This window comes from Stegostoma tigrinum, chromosome 1 (assembly GCF_030684315.1).
Source record: "Stegostoma tigrinum isolate sSteTig4 chromosome 1, sSteTig4.hap1, whole genome shotgun sequence".
NCBI classification, from domain to species: Eukaryota; Metazoa; Chordata; class Chondrichthyes; order Orectolobiformes; family Stegostomatidae; genus Stegostoma; species Stegostoma tigrinum.
The window spans coordinates 173,297,584-173,323,798 of record NC_081354.1 but is presented as its reverse complement, the minus strand read 5'-3'; the positions used below and the strand labels follow the sequence as shown (position 1 = coordinate 173,323,798).

The 26,215-nt window shown below is 43.6% G+C and overlaps 1 protein-coding gene across 5 annotated transcripts in view; it reads right to left on the bottom strand.

Annotated features, from left to right (window-relative positions):
• ctnna2 (catenin (cadherin-associated protein), alpha 2) overlaps positions 1-26,215 on the bottom strand; it is a 1,331,223-nt gene that overhangs the window by 222,081 nt on the left and 1,082,927 nt on the right. For all 5 annotated transcript variants that reach the window (XM_059650313.1, XM_059650312.1, XM_059650318.1 and 2 more), the window contains exon 14: positions 25,472-25,585. In XM_059650313.1, the coding sequence (XP_059506296.1) occupies positions 25,472-25,585 (114 nt within the window). The remainder of the gene's footprint in view (positions 1-25,471; positions 25,586-26,215) is intronic.

The following is a 26,215-nucleotide window of genomic DNA, read 5'->3' as shown; positions in this document are numbered from 1 at the left end:
TGGGTAGGGGATGGGGATAGGGCTTGAGGTGGGAGGAATGGTTAGGGAGGCAGGGACTAGCTGGGCTGGTTTTGGCAAGTGGTCGGGGGAGGGGAGATTTTGAAGCTTGTGAAGTCCACATTGATACCCTTGGGCTGCAGAGTTCTCAAGCAAAATATGAGATGCTGTTCCTGCATCTTTTGGGTGTGTCATTGTGGCAACGCAGGAGGCCCAGGATGGACGTCATCCGAGGAGTGAGGAGGGGTGAATTGAAATGGTTCGCGACTGGGAAAAGTGGAATTTGAAAAAGAAGACATTTGGGATGTCCAGGAGTGGAATTTAAAAAAAAGGACATCTGGGATGTTCACGAGTGGAATTTGAAAAAACAGGACATCTGGGATGTTTGGGAGTGGGATTTGTTCCCAAGAGGACAATAGACAATACATAATAGACAATAGGCAATAGGTGCTGGAGTAGGCCATTCGGCCCTTCGAGCCAGCACCACCATTCATTATGATCATGGCTGATCATCCACAATCAGTATCCTTTTCCTGCCTTATCCCCATAACCCTTGATTCCACTATCTTTAAGAGCTCTGTCTATCTCTTTCTTGAAAGTATCCAGAGAGTTGGCCTCCACTGCCTTCTGGGGCAGAGCATTCCATATATCCACCACTCTCTGGGTGAAGAAGTTTTTCCTCAACTCTGTTCTAAATGGCCTACCCCTTATCTTTAAATTGTGCCCACTGGTCCTGGACTCACCCATCAGCAGAAACATGCTTCCTGCCTCCACGGTGTCCAATCCCTTAATAATCTTATACGTCTCAATCAGATCCCCTCTCATCCTTCAAAACTCAAGAGTATACAAGCCTAGTCGCTCCACTCTTTCAACATATGATAGTCCCGCCATTCCGGGAATTAACCTCGTGAACCTACGCTGCACTCCCTCAATAGCAAGAATGTCCTTCCTCAAATTTGGAGACCAAAACTGCACACAATACTCCAGGTGCGGTCTCACCAGGGCCCTGTACAGCTGCAGAAGGACCTCTTTGCTCCTATACTCAATTCCTCTTGTTATGAAGGCCAGCATGCCATTAGCTTTCTTCACTACCTGCTGTACCTGCATGCTTGCTTTCATTGACTGATGTACAAGAACACCTAGATCTCATTGTGTTTCCCCTTTACCTAACTTGACTCCATTGAGATAGTAATCTGCCTTCCTGTTCTTGCCACCAAAGTGTATAACCACACATTTATCCACATTAAACTGCATCTGCCATGCATCCGTCCACTTACCTAGCCTGTCCAAGTCACCCTGTATTCTAATAACATCCTCCTCACATTTCACACTGCCACCCAACTTTGTGTCATCAGCAAATTTGCTAATATTACTTCCGATGCCTTCGTCTATATCATTAATATATATCGTAAACAGCTGCAGGCCCAGCACTGAACCGTGTGGTACCCCACTGGTCACTGTCTGCCATTCCGAAAGGGACCCGTTTATCACTACTCTTTGCTTCCTGTCAGCCAGCCAATTTTCAATCCAACTCAGTATTTTGCCCCCAATACCATGCTGCCCTAATTTTGTTCACCAATCTCCTATGCGGGACTTTATCAAAGGCTTTCTGAAAGTCCAGGTACACTACATCTACTGGCTCTCCCTTATCCATCTTCATAGATACATCCTCAAAAAATTCCAGAAGATTAGTCAAGCACGATTTCCCCTTCGTAAATCCATGCTGACTCTGACCCATTCTGTTACTGCTATCCAAACGATTGGTAATTTCATCTTTTATAATTGACTTTAGCATCTTTCCCACCACTGACGTCAGGCTAACCGGTCTGTAATTTCCTGTCTTCTCTCTCCCTCCTTTCTTGAAAAGTGGGACAACATTTGCCACCCTCCAATCCGTAGGAACTGATCCTGAATCTATAGAACCTTGGAAAATAATTACCAACGCGTCCACAATTTCTAGAGCCACCTCCTTAAACAGTTCATCCACTTCACTAACACCTTCCACCCCAACCTTAAGTTTACCTGGAGCATCTCTGACACCTCTCTCTCTCCTTCCTGGACTTCTCTGTCTCCATCTCTGGCATCCACTTGGATACCGATGTCCATTTTAAACCTGCCGACTCCCATAACTACCTGGAATATTCCTGTTCTCACCCACCTTCCTGTAAAAATGCCATCCCCTATTCCCAATTCCTTTGCCTCCGCCACATTTGCTCCCATGATCAGGCTTTCCACTCCCGAACATCCCAGATGTCCTCTTTTTTCAAAAACTGCAACTTCCCCTCCACAGTGATCAAAAATGCCCTCGACCCTGTCTCCCGCATTTCGCACAACTCATCCCTCATACCCTCAATCCACAATAATAGCCAAAACAGAATCCCCCTCGTCCTCACGTACCACCCCACCAACCTCCAACTTCCATTATCCTCCGACATTTCCGGTATCTGCAATCTGACCCCACCACCAAGGACATTTTCCCCTCCCCACCCTTATGTGCTTTTCAGAGGGACCACTCTCTCTGTGACTCCCTTGTCCGCTCCACACTCCCCTCCAGCTCCACCACACACTGCACTTTTACCTGCAACCACAGGAAGTGCTACGCCTGCCCCTGCACCTCACCCCTGTCCCAGGCCCGAGGAAGGCTTTTCACATTAAACAGATGTTCACCTGCACATTTGTCAATGTTATATACTGTATCCACTGTTCCTGTTGTAGCGTCCTCTACATTGGGGAAACCAAACAGAGGCTTGGGAACCGCTTTGCGGAACGTCTACGCTCTGTTCACAACAAAAAACTACACCTCCCAGTCGCGAACCATTTCAATTCCCCCCACCCACTCCTCGGGCGACATGTCCATCCTGGGCCTCCTGCATTGCCACAATGACGCCATCTGAAAGATGAAGGAACAGCATCTCATATTTCGCTTGGGAACTCTGCTGCCCAAGGGTATTAATGTGGATTTCACAAGCTTCAAAACCTCCCCTCCCCCGACCACATGCCAAAACCATTCCAGTTCATCCCCGGCTCCCTAACTATTCCTCCCACCTCAAGCACACCCCTATCTCCTACCTACTAACCTCCTCCCGTCCCGCTGACCTGTTCGTCCTCCCTGGACTGACCTATTCCCCTGCTAACTCCCCACCTACATTCACCTTTACTGGCTCTAACCCCACCTCTTTGACCTGTCTGTCTCCTCTCACCCTATCTTCTCCTTTATCCATCTTCTGTCTGCCTCCCCCATCTCCCTATTTATTTCAGAATCCCTTTCCCCTACCCCATTTCTGAAGAACGGTCTCAGCCCGAAACGTCAGCCTTCCTGCTCCTCCAATGCTCCTTGGTCCGCTGTGTTCATCCAGCTTCACACCACGTTATCTCACAATATTCCAAGTGTAGCCTAACCGAAGTCTGGTACAACTGCAGCATAACGTCCCAACTTATGTACTCAATGCCCTGACTGATGAAGGCCACTGTGCCAAATGCCTTCTTCACTGCCCTGTCTACCTGTGACCCCACAGAGAACTATGTATCTGAACTCCAAGATCCCTCTGTTCCACTGCAATCCTTAGGGTTCTACCAGTCATCATGAAACTCTAACCTTGATTTAACTTTCCCAAATGCAACACCTCATACTTATCTATATTAATCCACATTTGTCAGTTCTCAGCCCACTTCCACAAATGATCAAGATCCTGCTGCAATTTCTGCTAAGCTCTTTACTGTTCACAATATTGCCTGTTTTTGTGTCATCTGCAAATTTACCAATTATGCCTTGTACATTCTCATCGAAATCATTGATTTAGACTACAAACAGCAATGGGCACAGCACCGAAGTTGCCACCCAGGTTGACAGGGCTGTTAAGAAGGCATACAGTGTTTTAGCTTTTATTGATAGATGGATCGAGTTCCGGAACCAAGAGGTTATGGTAAAGCTGTACAAAACTCTGGTGCGGCCGCACTTGGAGTATTGTGTACAGTTCTCGTCACCACATTATAAGAAGGATGTAGAAGCTTTGGAAAGGGTGCAGAGGAGATTTACTAGGATGTTGCCTGGAATGGAGGGAAGGTCTTATGAGGAAAGGCTGAGGGACTTGAGGTTGTTTTCATTAGAGAGAAGAAGGTTGAGAGGTGACTTAATTGAAACATATAAAATAATCAGAGGGTTAGATAGGGTGGATAGGGAGAGCCTTTTTCCTCGGATGGTGACGGCGAGCATGAGGGGGCATAGCTTTAAATTGAGAGGTGAAAGATATAGGACAGATGTCAGAGGTAGTTTCTTTACTCAGAGAGTAGTAAGGGAATGGAATGCTTTGCCTGCAACGGTAGTAGATTCGCCAACTTTAGGTACATTTAGAACATAGAACATAGAACATAGAACAGTACAGCACAGAACAGGCCCTTCAGCCCACAATGTTGTGCCGACCATTGATCCTCATGTATGCACCCTCAAATTTCTGTGACCATATACATGTCCAGCAGTCTCTTAAATGACCCCAATGACCTTGCTTCCACAACTGCTGCTGGCAACGCATTCCATGCTCTCACAACTCTCTGCGTAAAGAACCTGCCTCTGACATCCCCTCTATACTTTCCACCAACCAGCTTAAAACTATGACCCCTCGTGCTAGCCATTTCTGCCCTGGGAAATAGTCTCTGGCTATCAACTCTATCTATGCCTCTCATTATCTTGTATACCTCAATTAGGTCCCCTCTCCTCCTCCTTTTCTCCAATGAAAAGAGACCGAGCTCAGTCAACCTCTTTTCATAAGATAAGCCCTCCAGTCCAGGCAGCATCCTGGTAAAGCTCCTCTGAACCCACTCCAAAGCATCCACATCTTTCCTATAATAGGGCGCCCAGAACTGGACGCAGTATTCCAAGTGCGGTCTAACCAAAGTTTTATAGAGCTGCAACAAGATCTCACGACTCTTAAACTCAATCCCCCTGTTAATGAAAGCCAAAACACCATATGCTTTCTTAACAACCCTGTCCACTTGGGTGGCCATTTTAAGGGATCTATGTATCTGCACACCAAGATCCCTCTGTTCCTCCACGCTGCCAAGAATCCTATCCTTAATCCTGTACTCAGCTTTCAAATTCAACCTTCCAAAATGCATCACCTCGCATTTATCCAGGTTGAACTCCATCTGCCACCTCTCAGCCCATCTCTGCATCCTGTCAATAAAGTTTAAATTTAAGTCGTCATTGGATAAGCATATGGACGTACATGGAATAGTGTAGGTTAGATGGGCTTGAGATCGGTATGACAGGTCAGCACAACATCGAGGGCTGAAGGGCCTGTACTGTGCTGTAATGTTCTATGTTCTAGAACACTAAAAGATTTGCAAGGCATATCTCCCATGCATGAAGCCATGCTGTCTACTCCTAATTAAACCCTGCCTTTCCAAATGCATGTATATCTTATCCCTCAGAATCTTCTCGAGTAAGTTACTGGTCTACAGTTCCCAGGCTTTAGTTTGCAGCCCTTCTTGAATAAGGGCACAATATTCGCTATCTAGACAGGAACCCCACCATTTCTTCTCCAGCCTCTTGCAAGGTTCTTGGATAAATCTGATCAGGACCAGGAGATTTATCCATCTTCATAAATTCTGATACTTCTGACGTCTCCTCTATTGTGATACGGACAGTTCCCAAGGTATCGCCATGAACTTCCCCAAGTTCCCAAGTCTTCATGTCTTTCTCCACGGTAAACACAGGGGAGAAAATATTCATTGAAGACTTCAACCATATCATGTGGTGGAACCCAATGTGGAACCCAAGGACATGTCCGATTTGGCCCTTGAGGGGTCTTGTTCTCTCTCTAGTTATTCTTTTTCCTTCAATATACTTAAAACATTTCTTTGAATTCACTCTAATCTTCTCAGCCAAAGCTATGTCACGCCCCCTTCTCACCAACCTGATTTCCTTCTTCAATAAACTCCTGTATCCCTTTTATACCTCCAGGGATTCCCTTGATTCCAGCTGCCTGTACCTAAGCCACACCTCTTTATTCTTTTTTTGGTCAAAGCCTCAATATCTCTTGTCATGTAGGGTTCCCTACTCCAGCCAACCTTGCTCTTTGCCCTCACAGGATTATACAGACCTTGAACTCTAGCTATCAGGCTTTTAAAGGCCTCTCATTTGCCAGAGGCCTCTTTGCCTGCAAACAAACTATTCCAATCAACCCCTGCAAGTTCCAGTCTAATTTCATCCAAACTAACATTATCCCAATTTACAACTTGAATCTGTGGCTACAAAGTGTGGGGCTGGATGAACACGGCAGGACAAGCAGCATCTTAGGAGCTCAAAAGCTGACATTTCGGGCCTAGACCCTTCATCAGAAAAGCAGAAAAAAATCAAACCCTTTTCTGATGAAGGGTCTAGGCCCGAAACGTCAGCTTTTGTGCTCCTAAGATGCTGCTTGGCCTGCTGTGTTCATCCAGCCCCACACCTTGTTATTTTGGATTCTCCAGCATCTGCAGTTCCCATTATCTTTGAATCTGTGGATCAGCTTTGTCCTTCTCCATAACTTACCATAGAATCCCTACAGTGTGGAAACAAGACATTCGACCCAACAAGTCCACACCACCCATCTAAAGAGCATCCCACCCAGACTCATTCCCCTGCCCCGATTTCCCATGTCTAACCCACCAAACCTAGACATCCCTGGGCACTATGGGCAATTTAGCATGGTCAATCCACCTACCCTGAATATCTTTGAACTATGGGAGGAAGCCGGACCATCTGACAGAAGCCCACACAGACACAGGGAGAACATGCAAACTCCATACTGACAGCTGCCTGAGGCAGGAATTGAACCCGGGTCCCTGGCGCTGCGAAGCAGCAGTGCTAACCACCGAGCCAGTCCCAACGTGCTCCCCCACTGTCACCGCAGTCACTTGTCTTGCCCTATTTCTCAAGGTTAGATCGAATTTTGCCCTTTCCCAAGTAGGGCCCTCTAAATACTGCTTGAGGAAACTTTCCTGAGCACATTTAAGAAACCATACCCCATCTAAGGCCTTAACTCTACAGCAGTCCCAGTCTATGTTAGGAAAATTAAAATCCCCCATGATGACAACCCCATTGCTCCTGCATATTTGTTCCTCTAATTCCCATTGGCTATTTGGGGGCCTAAATTGCAACCCGAATAACATCACCATCTCCTTTTTATTTCTCCACTCCACTCACAAAGCCTCACTAGATGATCCTTCAGTTATTTCATCTCTGACTACTGCTGTAATACTCCTCTTAATCAAAAATGCAGTTCTCTCTCCCCTCTTTCCTGCACATCTGTCCTGCCTAAAGTACCAGTACCCTGACACATTGTGCTGCCAGTCCTGTCCCTCCCTTAACCATGTTTCTGTAATGGCTCTAATATCCCAGTCCCATGAACCTACCCATGCCCTGAGTTCATTGGCCTGACCTCAGCCCTCTTGCACTGAAATAGATACAACTTAATCCAACAGGCATTCCTCGCTCCCTGTCTTGTTCCGGCCTGACTTGTCTCTTCAACTTGCTTTTTCTGAAATACTGTATCTCCTTCTAACTTCGCATTTGCCTCGCTGCTGTTTAGGATCTCCCACGCAGCCAATCGAGTTTAAATCCTCCCTTGTGGCACTAGGCAGGATATTTGTCACCCTCTCATTCAGATGCAACCCATCCCGCTTGAACAGATCACCTCTGCACCAGAAAATATCCCAACGATCCGGGAATTGGAATCTGAATCCCTGCCCCCACACTAAATCTTTAGCCAGTCTTCCTCCGGGTTCTCTAGTTTCTGCCCACAAAAATGTGCAGAATATGTGGATTTTCTATGCCAAATTGCACACAGTGTCCAGGAATGTGCAGGAAAAGTGGATTAGCCATGGGGAATGCAGGGTTACAGAGACAGGGTAGAAGGGTGGATCTGGGTGTGATGCTATTTGGAGGCTTGGTGTTGACTCGATGGGCAAAATGGCCTGCTTCCAAAACATCGGGCTTCTGTGATTCTATCATTCACTGGTACACCTTGGTAGCATCTGCAGTGCAGGAGATTAACACGACTGCTTCAACAGCACCTTCCAAACACACAATCTATATCACGAAGAAGACCTAGGGCCGAGAATACACTGTGATGCCATCATCAGCTACACACTATCCTGATGTGGAGATACAGCAGCATTCCCTTCCTGAACGCTGGGTCAAAATTCTGGAATTCTCTCCCTACCACCACTGATGATGCACCGACAGCAGACAGACTGCAGTGGTGTAGTGGTGCCAAAAAGTGGCTCAGCAACCCCCCTTCTAAAGGGAAATGGAAGTGCATATGTCAGCAAACTCGCATCACATTAATAAATAAAAAATGGAATTAGAACTCTACCTCTGGACACAGCTTCATGACTTCAAGCTGACGCATCCCTCTGTATGATGTACTGCGCTTTAAGACACTGTGCACTCACAACCTGGAATGTCCTTTCTAAATCATCAATATCTCCAAATCCTCCTACATCTCTAAAACCCTTTTAAAAATCCACTAACTTGACAATACCTAGGACATCTTTCCTCTTGTGTCCTGGGTACCAGTTTCCATTTTTGTTTTGCTACTGTGAAGGGCCTTGGAATGCTTTTCTATTGTGTAAGTGTTTCATAAATGCATCTTGCAAATTCATATTATTTCCATACTGAATAATTTACATTCACTCAACCTCTCAAACAACATTCATCGTTGCTGATTTTCACTGAATGATTCTTGCTCCATATATTTAGCACAATAAACTACAGCAAACACAAAACCTGCTGCACAGGATCTGAGATTATTGCATTAAATTAAATGAGATGCAACTCTGGCATTTGACTTAGCTTTTACTTTTTCTTTCCTACTTAAACAGTCAACTCTGCTATTTGTTTCAGTGAATACACTGGCAATTTGTTTCATCCAAATATTTCCCAAAGCAAATGCCAAGTTGTCACTCAGGCTTGGATAAACTTACTGAATAAACATTGTTTATTCTATAATGGGATGTGGGCATTGCTGGGAAAGCCAGCATGTTTTTCCCATCCCTCATTGCCATTGAACTGAGAGATTTACTGGGCTATTCCGAGGCTGGTTATAGCAGAGAATGTGGAGAAATTTCATTCTCCATTGGACCAATTAGAAAGTTGAGGTGATCTGACAGAGATGTTTAAGATCACAATTTTTTTTTCTGTGTAGAGTAGATAAGGGTCGCTTCTTTCCTGTAGCAGAAAGACTTATAATCAGAGACAGACTCAACGATCCAATAATTAGATTAGATTCCCTTCGGGCTGGAAACAGGCCCTTCGGCCCAACAAGTCCACACTGCCCCTTCAAGTATCCCACCCAGACCCAACTCCACTATAACCCACACACCCCTGGACACTACGAGCAATTTATCATGGCCAATCCACCTAACCAGCACATCTTTGGACTGTGGGAGGAAACCCACGCAGACACAGGGAGAATGTGCAAACTCCACACAGACAGTCGCCTGAGGCGGGAATCAAACCTGGGTACCTGGCACTGTGAGGCTGCAGTGCTAACCACTGAGCCACTGTGCCGCCCAAAAGTACAGAGGCGACTGACAAACATTTTGCTGCACTGTGAGCTGCTATGACCGAAAATGAATTTGCTGCAAGGATGGTGGAAGCAGATTCAACAGAAACATGGAAGAGAGAATTGAAGAAATACTTGAAGAGGGGAGAAAAACACAGGATTAATTAGATGGATCCACCACAGACCCAGCATATGCAAAATGGGTCAAGTAGTCTCTGAACAGAAGAGTTCTCTCCAGTTTCCTGACCAATACTGTGCTCTTAACACAACACAAAACAGATTATCTGGTCATTCTCACACTGAGGAATTTATTGAATGCCAATTGGATGCCAAGATGACTACATTAAACATGATGACTACATTTGAAAAGTACTTTGTTGGTCAAAAGTGCTTTGAAGGGCCTAAGACCGAAATGTACAAATGCAAGTCTTTTCGTTCACTTTTAAAATAAGCATTGATTGCTAGGCACTGCCACTGTTGAGTAGTTCAAGGTGCTGTTCAGCATCACCCTCCATCGTCCCCATCCATACTGAATCATCCTTTTATTAAAAAATAAGAGCGAACTACACAGTAAATGAAAAAGTCCTGGGGAAAATTGATGTAGAGAGATCTGGGTGTTCAGGTCCATTGTTCCCTGTAGGTGGCAACGCAGGTCAATAGGGTGGTCAAGAAGACATACGGCATGCTTTCCTTCATCAGACGGGGTATTGAGTACAAGAGTTGGCAGGCCATGTTACAGTTGTATAAGACTTTGGTTCGGCCACAATTAGAGTACTGCGTACAGTTCCGGTCACCACATTACCAAAAAGATATAGATGCTTTGGAGAGGGTGTAGAGGAGGTTCACCAGGATGTTGCCTGGTATGGAGGGCGCTAGCTATGAAGAAAGTTTGAGTAGATTAGGATTATTTTCATTAGAAGGACAGAGATTGAGGGGGGACCTGATTGAGGTCTACAAAATCAGGAGGGGTATAGACAGGGTGGATAGCAAGAAGCTTTTTCCCAGAGTGGGGGACTCAATTACTAGGGGCCATGAGTTCAAAGTGAGATGAAGAAAGTTTATGGGAGATACGTGTGGAAAGTTCTTTACGCAGAGGGTGGTGGGTGCCTGGAATGCATTGTCAGCGGAGGTGGTAGACACAGACACATTAGTGTCTTTTAAGATGTATCTGGACAGGTACATGTTTGGGCAGGGAGCAAAGGGACACAGACCCTAAGAAAATAGATGACAGGTTAGACAGAGGATCTCAATCGGCGCAGGCTTGGAAGGCCGAAGGACCTGTTCGTGTGCTGTAATTTTCTTTGTTCTTTGTTCCTTGCTCTTTGATAATTCAAAAAGACAATCACAAAGGCTGTGGTAATTGTGCAGCTTTAAGGTCTTTTTGCTGGTTGTTCTGAAACACATTCACAATCACAGAGTCTAGATTTCACAAGAAAAGTAATTTCCTTTTCAATTCAAGAGAATTTTAAAACATAATTTTGATACAAAACTGCTGGCATATTATTTCCCTCGGTAAGTGTATTTATTTTATCTTTCATAAGCAATTAACAGATTTGAGACAAAGGTATTTATGTGTGTCATGATACTCCCTGCTGGTCTGTGGAGCAAGATATTTCACTTGGCATCAGTCGTGGGAGAAAAGATAGAACCTGTTATTAGGGAAGTGGCATCAAGGCAGTTTAGAAAATCATACCTTGACCAGACAGTGTCAATGCACATTTGCGTAAGTGAAATTATGGGTGGCAACGGCACCAGGTGAAAAGTTGGTGGCAAGCTGGCAGATACACAACAAGCCCACCCTACAGAAAACAGTGATCTGCAGGCAGACAGACTTTGTGTAGGGTGGGATTTCAGGCCCTCCCAAACACTTGAGCTAATGGGTGATCTGTTTGGGAGCTCAGCAGCACCAACAGCAGACATTGCTGGGACTGCAAGAAGATCCAAAAAGGAGGCCAAGTTAATCCCAGGTTGAGGCCATAAAATAAAGTAAGAACCATGGATGCTGGAAATCTGAAACAAAATCAGAAATTGCTGCTGATCTAGCAGAGTCAAATTTTTCACTCACTTCGTCTGAACAGTGGGAAAGCGAAGTGGGAAAGTAAGTTTTGATGTGAGCACAAAGACCTGCCAAGAGGTTGGCCATTTAAGGCTTAGATGAGGAGAATTTCCTTAATTGACAGCATTAACCTCCCGTGACTGAATTTGTCTGGCATTTTGGGAACTTCTGGGGGTGTGGATGAATTCACCCATATTTTCAGTGTTGGTCTGCACTATTTAGAAAATTTGCCACCAAAGATTGAATGTTGAGAATCTCTGAGGAGTTGCTCATCCAATTACAGTTTGATTCTCTCTGATTTGTTAAGATTGGTTCTTAGAGAGCCAATCAGAAGTAAACATGGGAGAGAAGCAGCCTGTGACCACAGCAGCATGAGAAGGTGAGTGGCAGCAGTCAGCAAGACTTCTGTGCATAGAAGTGTGTGTCAGTTATTCATTAAAAAATGCCAAATTATACTTGGTCCCTTGGGTCAATTTATAAACCGTGGTTTCTAAGAAAATTAATCCTTTACTTCGTGTTATTGTTTAAAGACAACAAGACCATAAAATATTGGAGAAATAGCCATTTTGCCATTTGACCCTGCCCAGCGAAGTCATAGCTGATCTGATAGTCATCAACTCCATGATTTTGCCTTATTTTCAGAATCGTTGATTTCCTTAATGATGAGGAATTTTGTTTCTTTCAGCCTTGAATATACTCAATGTATGAAAGCCCTCTGTGTAAAGAATTTCCAAAGATTCAGAGCCATCCAAGACAGAAAAAAAAATTCCTCATCTCTGCCCTAAATGTCTAACTCCTTACTCTGAGATTATGATCAGGTTATGGGAAAAAGGAACAAGTTATCAAAAACTGAGAATGAGCTATAGATCCTGGTGAATACATTCTTGACTCAATGTACAGAGAATATTATATCTATGGAGGGGGATTTTTCAATTGCTTTCAAAGTTAAATGGGAAAATACATCTGAGTTGAGAGAATAAATTACATGTTAAATAGAGTTGAATGCGTGATGCAGAGATAACAAGGTGGAGAGCTGGATGAACACAGCAGGCCAGGCAACGTCAGAGGAGCAGGATGGGCCAACACCCTTCTTCAGAAATGGGGGAAGGGAAGGGGGTTCTGAAATAAATAGGGAGAGAGAGGGAGTTGGACAGAAGATGGATAGAGGAGAAGATAGGTGGGGAGGAGACAGACAGGTCAAAGAGGTGGGGATGGAGTCAGTAAGGGTGAGTGTGTAGGTGCGGAGGTAGGGAGGAGATAAGTCAGTTCAGGGAGGACAGACAGGTCAAGGATGCAGGATGAGGCGAGTAGGTAGGAGATGGGGTGGGGTTTGAGGTGGTAGGAGGGGGTAGGTGGGAAGAAGGACAGGTTAGGGAGGGGGGGACGAGCTGGGCTGGTTTTGGGATGCGGTCGGGGGAGGGGAGATTTTGAAGCTTGTGAAGTCGACATTGATACCATTGGGCTGCAGGGTTCCCAAGTGGAATATGAGTTGCTGTTCCTGCAACCTTTGGGTGGCAGTATTATGGCACTGCAGGAGGCCCAGGATGGACGTGTCATCTGAGGAATGGGAGGGGCAGTTAAAAAGGTTCGCGACTGGGAGGTGCAGCTGTTTATTGCAAACCGAATGTAGGTATTCTGCAATATTCCGCTTGGGAACCCTGCAGCCCAATGGTATCAATGTGGATTTCACAAGCTTCAAAATCTCCCCTACCCCCCACTGCATCCCAAAACTAGCCCAGCTCATCCCCACCTCCCTAAACTGTCCTTCCTCCAACCTATCCCCTCCTCCCACTTCAAGCCCCAACCCCATCTCCTACCTACTAAGCTCATCCCATCCACCTGATCTGTCCGTCGTCCCTGGACTGACCTATCTCCTCCCTACCTCCCCACCTGCAGTCATCTTTACTGGCTCTTGATTCTTGACCTCAAAAGGAGTCAAGGGCTACGGGGAGAGTGCAGGGAAGGAAGTGGTGTTGAAATGCCCATCAGCCATGATTTAAATGGCGAAGTGGACTTGATGGGCCGAATGGCCTTACTTCCACTCCTATGTCTTATGGTCTCATGGTCTTTTGGCTCCATCCCCACCTCTTTGACCGGTCTGTCTCCTCTCCACCTACCTTCTCCTCTATCCATCTTCTATCCGCTTCCCCTTCTCTCCCTATTTATTTCAGAACCCCCTTCCACTTCCCCCATTTCTGATGAAGGGTCTAGGCCCAAAACGTCAGCTTTCCTGTTTCTAAGATGCTGCTTGGCCTGCTGTGTTCATCCAACTCCACACCTTGTTATCGAAGAATGGATTGCGAACTGGTTGAACAACAAGGAATATAGTATCAGAATTCCTAAGTGCTCCTTTGATTGGTAAATTATTGCAACTAATGTATAATCAAGTGTGGATCTATTTTTCTTCTCTAAGTAGGCAGATAATTTGGTTTGGAGAAATATATCAAAATTACATAAAGACAGAAGTAGGAGCAAATCAGTTTTGCCGAACTCGTCCTTACCCTTAACAACTTCTCTTTCAATTCCTCCCACTTTCTACAGACAAAGGGGGTGGCCATGAGCATCTGCATTGGCCCAAGCTATGCCTGCCTCTTTGTAGGCTGCGTGGAACAATCCCTTTTCCACACGTACACTGGCCCTAAACCCCACCTCTTCCTCCGTTACATTGATGACTGTATCGGCACCACCTCATGCTCCCACGAGGAGCTCGAACAGTTCATCCACCTCACCAACACCTTCCACCCCAACCTTCAGTTCACCTGGACTATCTCTAACACGTCCCTCACCTTCCTGGACCTCTCTGTCTTCATCTCGGGCAACCACCTAGAAACTGAAATCCATTTCATGCCCACCGACTCCCACAGCTACCTGGAATACACCTCTTCCCAACCACATCTACACCTTGTTATTTCAGATTCTCCAGCATCTGCAGTTCCCACCATCTCTAAATCTGTGATGCTTTTTGTTTATTTGTTACAGTAAATGCCTCACAACTTAATCTTACGTAATCTATTCATTTGGTCACTGGAAATGCAAATGTCTTTTTCAGAAGTTATCAACATCGACAGGGATTGCAACAAACCTGTCAGGCCATCTGTGTTATGACTAAAAATTAGCTCCACTTATGCCTACTTGCTGGATTTTTAAAGCTGGAACTGAGAAAATAGTCTTAAATAGATTGAAGGAGAAAATATTTCTTTTCTCAGCACAAATATTTTTCTATTGATGTATAGAAAACTTATTTATACATATCACATGTATATCTGTGTTATTTTGTTACAAAGCTACTCACTGTTAATTTTGCCACAGTAACTTTCTCACCACATCTCAAGGCCAAATGCCTGCAGCCAGTATGTATACTGAAAAGAGAACATTATTGGCAGAAAGCCAAGTTTAAATTAATCTACTTGTCAGGAAAGTTTTTATATGTGCATTCCAATATCATTCCTCTCTTGCAGAATAAACTTGTTTCTATTGTTCACTGCTTCCTCCATATATTAAACTATTGGCCAGTACATAAGTTTATATCAATATAGCCTTCCATCCTTAACTTAGAAACTCACACATACATGTAAGGGAAGTACTCCTCTGTCGGGACTTGTAATTTAGATTTTGGAAATCTGTGATCAATGCAAAGTTAATTAGAAGAGCACAACCTAATTGCATTTCCACCCATCTGCCAAGTCATTGGAATATGTATCACACATCAGTCTCAGTGATAATGTTGCGACAGGCATTCATCCAAGAAGCCAGCAACATTTGCTAGTACCAAAATGTTAAACCGGGGGAACTCTAAATTTTGTTTCTCTAAGATAATAAAATGTGAGGCTGGATGAACACAGCAGGCCAAGCAGCATCTCAGGAGCACAAAAGCTGACGTTTCGGGCCTAGACCCTTCATCAGAGAGGGGGATGGGGGGAGGGAACTGGAATAAATAGGGAGAGAGGGGGAGGCGGACCGAAGATGGAGAGTAAAGAAGATAGGTGGAGAGAGTGTAGGTGGGGAGGTAGGGAGGGGATAGGTCAGTCCAGGGAAGACGGACAGGTCAAGGAGGTGGGATGAGGTTAGTAGGTAGCGGGGGGTGCGGCTTGGGGTGGGAGGAAGGGATGGGTGAGAGGAAGAACCGGTTAGGGAGGCAGAGACTGGTTGGACTGGTTTTGGGATGCAGTGGGTGGGGGGGGAAGAGCTGGGCTGGTTGTGTGGTGCAGTGGGGGGAGGGGACGAACTGGGCTGGTTGAGGGATGCAGTAGGGGAAGGGGAGATTTTGAAACTGGTGAAGTCCACATTGATACCATATGGCTGCAGGGTTCCCAGGCGGAATATGAGTTGCTGTTCCTGCAACCTTCGGGTGGCATCATTGTGGCAGTGCAGGAGGCCCATGATGGACATGTCATCAAGAGTATGGGAGGGGGAGTGGAAATGGTTTGCGACTGGGAGGTGCAGTTGTTTTTTGCGAACTGAGCGGAGGTGTTCTGCAAAGCGGTCCCCAAGCCTCCGCTTGGTTTCCCCAATGTAGAGGAAGCCGCACCGGGTACAGTGGATGCAGTATACCACATTGGCAGATGTGCAGGTGAACCTCTGCTTGATGTGGAATGTCATCTTGGGGCCTGGGATGGGGGTGAGGGAGGAGGTGTGGGGACAAGTGTAGCATTTCCTGCGGTTGCAGGGGAAGGTGCCGGGTGTGGTGGGGTTGGAGGGCAGTGTGGAGCGAACAAGGGAGTCACGGAGAGAGTTTCTCTAACTTTTGCTGAAAGCACACGCAGATCTCCTTTCGTCATTCATTGCTGTGGCTGCTGACTTTTTGAAAGATTATTGTCTTCTCGATCTTTCCTGCATCCGTGCTTATCAGTTGGCTTTTCAGGGCTACTGGCATGAAGTGCTCCTAAAACAAAGCAGTCTGATCAGCTTTTCAGCTCAAAGACTTCTCCTAAGACTCAAGTTATCATCACCGTGAAACACCAGAATAAATTTTCTGCTCTGGGGTCAGGACTCCAAAGTCGAGATAATTTTTGGATTCTGATCTTACACAACATTGAAATGACACTTATGGGTCCATTTTTGATTGATGGGCCAGAGAGCTCCAAACACTGCGGGGGGGAGGGGGTCAGTGGAATGATGTCCGGCAATAAAGGAGCTACAGTCCAACACTGTGGGTTTGGGAGAGGCAAGGGCTACCTCGAAATGATTAGAACTTCCAAACCAACACAAACATAGAACAGTACAGCACAGTATGAGCCTTCAGCCCATACTGTGCTGTACTGTCCTATGTTCTGTGTATCCTCTAGGCAACCTGTGACCAGTTGTAGGTTGATTGCAGTTGGCTATGTGCTTGGATAGTGAAATAAAGAGTTGACTCCACTCTTGACCCTTTCTAATCCTGGTGTGCCAACATGAGCTGATGTCCTTTTTCTGATTGTGGTTTGGCTAAAGCAGACTGAATATTGCCCCTTTATTGGGTCGCACCAATTCTGGGTCTCGCCTCAGACTTGTCTTCTGAGAAAATGGCCTGGACGCAAAGGTAAAGTTGCCAAAGTCTTAGCAGACTATAGAGGTCCTCTGTCTTTCGGGAGAGGGAGAGACAACTGGGGGTGGTTTCACCTGAGGGAAAGGGAGAAACTGCAAAGTATAGTCTTGCATAGTAACCTAAGCCAGTGTTAGGAATTGAATCCTCTGCTTTGCAAACCATCCACCCAGCCACTGAGCTAAGACAATCTCTACAGTAATGGCTTCAAAAATCCAGGACATTGTAGATGTCGAAGGGGAGATGAATTATTTTAATGACAGTGAGCAGAATGATTACGTAGTTTTATTTTATTTCTCAAGAGCAGATTATTTCACTAGGTTTTTCAGAAGGAGTGCTTCAAATTAATATAGGCAATTATGTCACTTGTTAGCTACATTTTCTCAGTAGTGGAAGGCACTGAAGAACATCTCACCAGCATGAACATGTCTTTAATGCGAGGAACTTGGGCTGCATTCAAAGCAGGCCAAAAGTATATCTGAAACATATTTATCAATTTGTTCATGAGACTTGGGTATCATTTTGTAAGACCAGCACTGTTTGTCCACCCTAGCTGCCCTTGAGAAAGCAGTGGGGAGCCATCTACCAAAACAATTGATTCAAAACTAATAGGCAACAGACAGGAAAGTGAAGTTGATGTCAAGATCAGAAATCTCATGACCTTATTGAATGGTGGAGAAGGTTCAAGAGTTACTTCTGCTATTATTTCTTATGCTCTTATCTTTATGTCTCTGTGATATGGGTGCACCCTTAGTGCTGTTAGTGCTGAAAGGGGGTTCCAGGATTTTGGGCCAACATCTAAGAAGGAATGACAGCATATTTCCAAGTCAATATTGTTCACAATTTGCAGGTGAAAATGCATTGTGGTGAAACAAAAGGAGGAGAGGAAATAAATGTAATAACAGTAACTGGAAAAAAAGTGCTAGAAAAACAAATGGGACTAAAGACTAATATGGCCCCAGACCTGATAGGATGCATCCATGGATATTAAAGGAAGTAGCTACAGAGGTAGTGAATTCACTGGTCGTAATCTTCCAGAAATTCTTAGACTCTGGAACAGTCATGGGGAATTGGAAAACTGTCAATTTAACATCCTTATTTGCAAAGGGAAGGAGAAAAATATGCAGATCACTATAGGCAGGTAGCTAATTTCAGGTACTGGGAAAACTTTATGGTCAGTTATAAAAGGATATAATAGCAGAGCATTTAGAAATACTTAACATAATCAAGCAGAGTCAATATAACTTCACAAACAGAAAATCATGCCTTGCAAATTTACTAGAATTCCTTGAGGAGGCAACAAACAGGATAGATAAAGGGGAAGTAGTGGATGTAACATATTTGGATTTTCAGAACGTATTTAATAAGGTTCCACACAATAAGCTATTTTATATGATTAGGTGTTCTCTATTCTGAAGTACTGTCACCGGACCCAAAATGTTAAATCTGCTTTGTCTCCACAAATGCAGCCAGACCTGCTGAGTTTCTCTAGTAATTTCTGCTTTTGTTATAAAATAAGCTCTTGAACATGATAAATGAGCATGGGTGGAGGGTTGGCTAAGTAATAGAAGACAGAGAGTTGGGATACAACATGCATTTTAACGATGGCAACCTGTAACTGGTGGAGTGCCAAAGGAATTAGTGCTGGATCCACAATTATTTCAATGTGTATATATTATTGACTTGAATGAGGAAAGTGAATGCACTATGGCCAAGTTTACAGATTACACAAAAATAGGTGGGAACGCAAAGAGTCTGCAGACAGATAGAGACAGATTTAGCAAGTAGGCAAAAAAACTTGACGGATGAAATACAATGTGGGAAAATGTAAGGCTATGCACTTTGGCAGGAAAAATAGAGGAGCTGAATATCATTTAAATGGAGAAAGACTCCAGGAAGCAATGCCACGAGAGGGATTTGGAAATCCTCATTCATGAGAATGTTGACTGAAAGCTAGCACTCGTGTTTAGTGGATAATAGGTAGGGCATATGGAATGTTGGCCGCTGTTTCAAGAGGAATGGAGTATAAAAGTAGGAAGGCTTTGCTAGATCCATACAAGGGACAAGGTAGACCACAGCTGGGATACTGTGAGTAGTTTTGGACCCTTATCTAAGGAAGGATACACTGGCTTTGCAGACTGTCTAGAGAAGGTTCACGAGGCTGGCATCAGGTATAGATGGACTGTCTTACAGGGAGATGTTGTGTAAGCTGCGCCTGGTCACGTTGGGATATAGAAGAATAAAAGACAATCTTACTGAAACACACATGTTTCTTACAGCACTTGACAAGATAGACAATAACAGTTATTTTCCCTTGTGGGTGAGTTTAGTATCGGAGAGTAAAATCCCAGAAAAAGGGGTTAAGAGATGATGATGAGGAGGGATTTCTTCTCTTAGAAGGTGGTGAAACTATGGAATTCTTTACTACTTAGGGCTGTTGTGCTGGGTCACAAAGTATATCCACAGCTAAAACAGACAAATTATTAGTCAGTAAGAGAATCAAGGCTGATGGGGAAAAGGCAGGAAAGCCATCAGCGAAGCAAAGATCTCACCAAATGGCAGAGCAGATTCAATGGGCTGAATGCCTACATTTGCTTATATATCTTATGGTTCTGCATGCTTACTGTCCTTATTTTCTAGGTGGGAGGGCTTAGGGGTTTGGAAGCTGCTTGCAAAGAAGCTTTGCCGCTTACCACAGTTCTGTAATAGAAAGGAAACTCTAGCACATTCTGTCCCTTCAGGTTTGAGATCTGACTATGTTATAATGCACACAACCTAAACACACTCAGAGATCCAGTGTGGTGAAGTAATTACAGAATTATAGACAAAGTACCACCTTTACAAAAAAAAGGCTGTTGCATAAAAGTCAGCACTATCATAACATTATGCTTCAGGTTTAATATAGATTATGAAATATGTGTCATGGATTTTTATATTGATGCAGAAACTGCATTACATGTAAAGTGGGGAATTAACGTGCTGAATTAACAGTTCAATATTTGGCAAGTAATGCAGAAACACCTAAGGAAATTTGCCTCTGAGTGCTTCAGCTTTGCACCAGTTGCAATATTATTACAACTCCTTTGGACTGTGCTTTCAGAACTCCATTTAAAAAGCGTTCAATATTAGCAAAGAACTGACTGTAACACGAGCTATTCAATTGATACAACAAATGAATACCAGTGTGCCAGTATGAGAGGGTTAGGAAAAATAATAAAAGGACAGAATTAAGGCTCTTTATTCAAATACACACAGCATTCCTAATAAGCTGAATGAAAGGTAAGGTAAAGTCACCATCGCCCTGAACTAAAGGGCTGCTGTCTCTTTAGAGACAACTGGTGGGAATTTAACCTCAGGATTATCACACCTCAGGCAACAGGAAAGGTTGGAGGACAAGAGGCCTTCACAGTACTGCAGGAAATGAACCTAACACTGTCCGTATCACTTTACATTACAAGCTAGCTGTCCAGCCAACTGAACTAAGTGACCACCCGAAGACTCAAGAATACTAATAGTTAAACAAACATGGTAAGACAGGCATTACATAGACATGGTTGCAAAATGATCACAGCTGGCTCCTGTATATTTGATGCTGTTTGGTGCGTTGCATGCCCAGGATGAAACGAGACTGTGGCAGTGCCTTTGTAATAAAGGGTGAGATCAGCACAGTGTTGAGAATTGTTGATTCTGATTAGAAGGATCAAAGTATACAGCAATATTTCATGGGCTTTCACCTGTGCATTTTCAGGTAGGGGTGGGCTGTAGAATATGCTGGGCATCTCCCTGCCACGTCTAAATTGTCCTCAATTTTACGTGTGGGAGGGAGCGGGCGAGACCTAGGGTGCCCTCTACCAAGGGGCCTCTTTCCATATTGGCCTTCCTGCTTCTCCTACGGTTATCAGGTCTGTTCCCCACTGGTGTGATCTCCTATATACTCACACATGCACTCTCTCAACGATTTATCTCTTGGTCCTGGACTCCACAACATGGAACCAGGAAACTGGCTGTAACCCTAGTCCTAATCACTGCTGCCGTTTAGTAGTTATGTCTCCAGCCAACAAACAGTCTTTAGGATGTTAGATGGTCATCAAGCTGCTATGAAGTATGGGGATGCACTCCCCTTTGACTCTTTGGATGGTGCTGTGGAAAACCTATCCTGAAAAAGTAATTATCTATAGAATCAATTTGGGTGGAGATGATAAATTGTAAAGGCAAGAAGTCGATTGTGGGAATGGTTTGTAGATCTGCTTACAGTCACCAAATTGCAGAATGGAATATAAAACAACAAATAATTGAGGAATTTGAAGAGGATACTACAATAAGCAGAAGAGATTTTAACTTTTGAAAACATTGAATGAATCAAAAGTAGTCACGAGGCTGAGTTTATAAAAAATATTCATTCAACCAATGTTGTTAGGAAACAACGAGGGGACAAACTGGTCTAGACCTGGTAATGTGTGAAGAAACAGATTAATTAAATGCGTTGTAATAAAAGATACTCTAGATAAGACTGAGCGTAACATGTCATAATTTCATATCGAGTCTGAAGATGAATAATTTGGGTCTGAAATTCACTTCTTGAACTGGAGATGTGGCAAGAACAAGTGTATGAAGACTGGGTTGGCTAAAATGGAATGAGAAAATGAATGAAAAGCTAAGGCAGTGGAGAAACAGGGCAACACATTTATGGAATTATTACATTACTTTCAACGAGTATACATTAAGAAAGACAAAATACCCTTCACAAATGATTCAAAGGTTGATCTGTTTATCTTTTTTTTAATCCTTTTCTGTGTAGCTAATAAACTCAGTCTTTTGTCAATTCATGAAAGCCTGGTTAAATTATTTCAGTTTAAAACAAATTAATTAATTATCCACTGAAAAGATCCTTTTTAAATTTGCTTTGTTGCAATCAACCAAAATCGTGGGTAAATAAAGAAAGACAGCTGGTTATGGAGCTTAATAATTTGGGATATCCCATCTGCAACTGTAAAAATTGAGAACCATCACTGGGAACTGACAGAAATGGAAGTGACTGCAAAGAGAGTGAATGCATTGATTGTAATCTGGTAAAATTCACTAGATTCTGGAAGGATGCTAGAGGGTGAAAAATCATATATGTGCTGTAAGCTGTGTATTGTATTGCTTGTCTGTTTAGTCATTCTTCTGTACAGATTCATAACTCCCACTGTTTATCTTAAAAAACCCCACTCATCAAGTAAGGAGGGAGACAGAAAGCAGGACAACGACCAAATTGGCCTAATGTGTGTCATTGGAAAATGTGAAGAATTATCAATTTTATTAAACTTTAAGGAGGTAATAGGAAGTCAGTGAGAAAATCATAATCCAATTAGGCAGAGTCAACATGGCTTAAAGAAAATGAAATGGTATTTGACAAATTCATTAATTATTTGATGATGTAGGTAGCAGATTCGATAAAGGGATACCAGTATCGTAGTGCATTTGGAGTTCCAAAAGACATGCAATGAGTTGCCACATAAAAGGTCACTGTATGTGATAACAGGGTTATAAAGAAGGCGTACAGTGTGTTGGTTTTCATTGGCAGGGGAATTGACTTTAAGAGCCATAAGGTTATGCTGCAACTCTGGTTAGACCACTTGGAATATTGTGTTCAGCTCAGGTCACCTCATTATTGGATTGATCTGGAAGCTCTAGAGAGGGTGCAGAGGAGATTTACCAGGATGCTGCCTGAACTGGAGGGCAGGTCTTCTGAGGAAAGGTTGAGGAAGCTAGGGCTCTTTTCATTGGACCAAAGAAGGATGAGAGTTGACTTGATAGAGGTGTACAAGATGATGAAAGGCATAGATAGAGTGGATAGTCAGAAACTTTTTCCCAGGGCGGAAATGAATATTACAAGTGGGCATAGTTTTAAGGTGATTGGAGGAAGGTACAGGGGAGATGTCAGAGGTAGGTTCTTCACACAGAGAGTTGCGGGCGTATGGAATGCTCTGCCAGCTCTGGTAGTGGAGTCAGATACTTTGGAGACTTTTAAGTGACTCTTGGATAGCACAAGAAGGACAGCAAAATGTAGGGAGTGCAGGGTAGAATGATCTTAGTAGGATAATAGATCAGAACAACATCGTGGGCCGAAGGGCCTGTACTGCACTGTACTGTTCTATGCTCTATGATAAATGCTCAGGGTCATGGACAGAGCACACAGGAGAAACTGTTCCCACTGGTGAAACAATCAAGTGCAAGAGGACTCATGCTTAAAGTGGTTGGCAAAAAAAAGCAATATGCAGAAGGCTTTTTCGTGGGCTCAGTGGTTTATGTTTGGAATGTATTGCCTCAGAGTGTGGCAATTGCAAGTTCAATCGACATTCGAAAGGGAGAATGTTATTTGAAATGGAATAATGTGTAGGGTTGCAGGAAGAACGCCATTAAGAATATTATTACATGAAATACTCATTGGAGAGTCAGTGGAGACAGAATGCATCAAATGGCCTAACTCTGCACTATAATAATTTTCTGATTGTCTGCGATGTTGGGGATGGTATGTTAACATGGATGGGGATTGGTTTAGCTCAGTTGGCTGGGTAGTTGGTTTGTGAAGTAGTGTGATGCCAATAGCATGGGTTTAATCCCCACATCAGCTGAGGTTACAATGAAGGACTCTTTTTCTCACCCCTCACCTGACGTACAGTGCCCCGAAGGTTGAATCACCACTCGTCATCTATAATGAGGCAGCTGCCCTCTGGGTTTGGTAAGACAATGGTGACTAGACCTTGATTAACATGGACAGAGGATTGGCTAACTAACAGGAAACAGAAAATGTTTTTAGGTTTGCAAAACTGCAACTAGTGAAATGTCGTATGGGTCTGTTCTGGACACTAGACAATTGCAGTTTGTATAAGTTGCTTAGATAAAGGTGCAATCTGTATTCTTTCCCAATTTACTGATGTTATATGACAGGGAGGAAAGTAAGTTGTGAGGAAGAGATAAAGGGACTGAAAAGTGAAATGAGTGGCAGATGGAGTATAATGTGCCGAAATATAAGGCTACTCACTTTGATGGGAAGACGAGAGTAGCACAATTGCATTTGAGTAGCCAAGACTGTTGAATGCTGCAATCAGCAGGGATGCAGAGTCCTTGAATGTGTTTCACAAAAAGTTAGCTTGCACTTCTGCGAGTAGTTAGGAAATTGATAAGAATATTGATGTTTATTGCAAAAGGGAGGGAGTATAAAGGTAGGAAACATTTCTACAGTTGTGCTGACATTGGTAAGACCACATCTTAACATAAAGAAGGACAGACTTGCATTTGAAGCAGTTCAGAGAAATTTCATGAGACTAACTCTCAGAATAAGTGGTTTAGCCTGTAAGGAAAGGTTGAGCAGATCACGCATCTACTCATTAGAAATTAGATGAATGAGAGGTGATCACATTGAAACACAAGAACTTGAGAGGCTTGAGAGGGTAATTGAAACTTGAACTGGGGGCACAATATTAAAATCGAGGGTCTTCCACTTAAAAGAGCGATAAGTAGAAATTTCTTTTCTCAGAGCATAGTTAATCTTAGGAATTCTTTTCCCTGGACAGAATTGAAGATGAGTCATTGAACATATTCATGGTTGAGTTGGACAGATTTTTGTTTGACAAGCAAGTTATGGCTTATGAGGAGCAGACAGGAGAGTGGATTCAGGGACACAAACAGATCAGTAATGGCACGCAGGTTCAATGAGCTGAAAGGTCTTTTCCTGTTTATATTTCTTGTGATATAATGAGCAAAGATGTTGTACTTATGTGAAATGACGCTTGCTTATAGCTTGACCATATAGTGGCATAGAGGCAGCATAGAAGTGGCACAGTAGCAGCATGGAGGTGACACAGTAGCTCAGTGCTTATCACTGCTTACTCATGGCACCAGGGACCCAGGCTTGATTCCACCTTCAGGCAAATGTCTGTGCGGAGTTTGCACATTCTCCCCCTGTCTGCGTGGGTTTCCTCCGGGTGCACAGTCCAGAGATGTGCAGGGCAGGTGGATTAGCCATGCTAAATTGTCCATATTTTCCAGGGATGTTTAGTTTAGGTGGTTTAGACATGAAAAATGCAGCAGTAGGGGAATGAATCTGGGTGGGATGCTCTTCGGAGGGGCGGTGTGGACTTGTTGAGCTGCATAACCTGTTTCCACACTGTAGGGACTCAATAATAACTGTGTTAGCCCATTTGCAAATAATATATGCTAGTCTTCTACATAATCATCAGAATAGAGCCAATGTTATATCAGTTGGCATCAATTTATTAAAATGTGAGCACATTCCTGGCACGACTTTTCAATTGCATTTAATAAGAAGAAAACCAACAAAAAAACTCATCCAATCAGTCAACTCACCCTTGCACTTTGCCCTGCAATAAGCTGGTCATCTTCAGTCTGGACACTTGTTCGGCTTCGGACATCATAGTCTTCTTGTTCAAAGTCGGAATCATCCTCCAGTTCTTCTGGAGTCTGAATGAGAAAAAAATATATCAAAGGAAAGGAGGTTATTATGAATTGTAATGTTTGCATGGTCTAATTCTGTTAAGTGTGCAGATGCTATCAGATTCTATGAGTCACATTAAACAAGTGAAAAGGGCAGCAGCTATTACATTGTAGAAGATCATCATTTTTCTTAAGTAGAACTGAGACCATGATCAATCCCAGGGTTGTCAGACAAAGCTCTGTCCTGGAACATTTCTGCATGAGCTCTAATTAATAACAAGCCCAATTTCAATAAAAATCCCATGTAGAACTGCACTGTAAATCCATCTGCTCCAGGGGCTATGAATGCCTGACACACTGCTTTCTAATTCTGCTTCATCTAATGACTCTTCTTGCTGGAGGTCATTTAATTGTAGAATCTAGATGTCTCTGAGAAAAGTGGTCTCATTTATCTTTCTTGAATCTTTTAAGGCAATAGCTGCAGAAATATTGGAATAATGTCAAAAAGAAGCTGAAATTCAGTATTTCATTCTTCCCATCTGCTCCTTTTTGTGACAGGTATGTTCTCTACATGAGAAGAGCACCATTGTGTTTATGTGCCTGGATTAGCAATTGAGAAGACTGGACTAACAATTCAAGATATGTAAGTTTATGTCC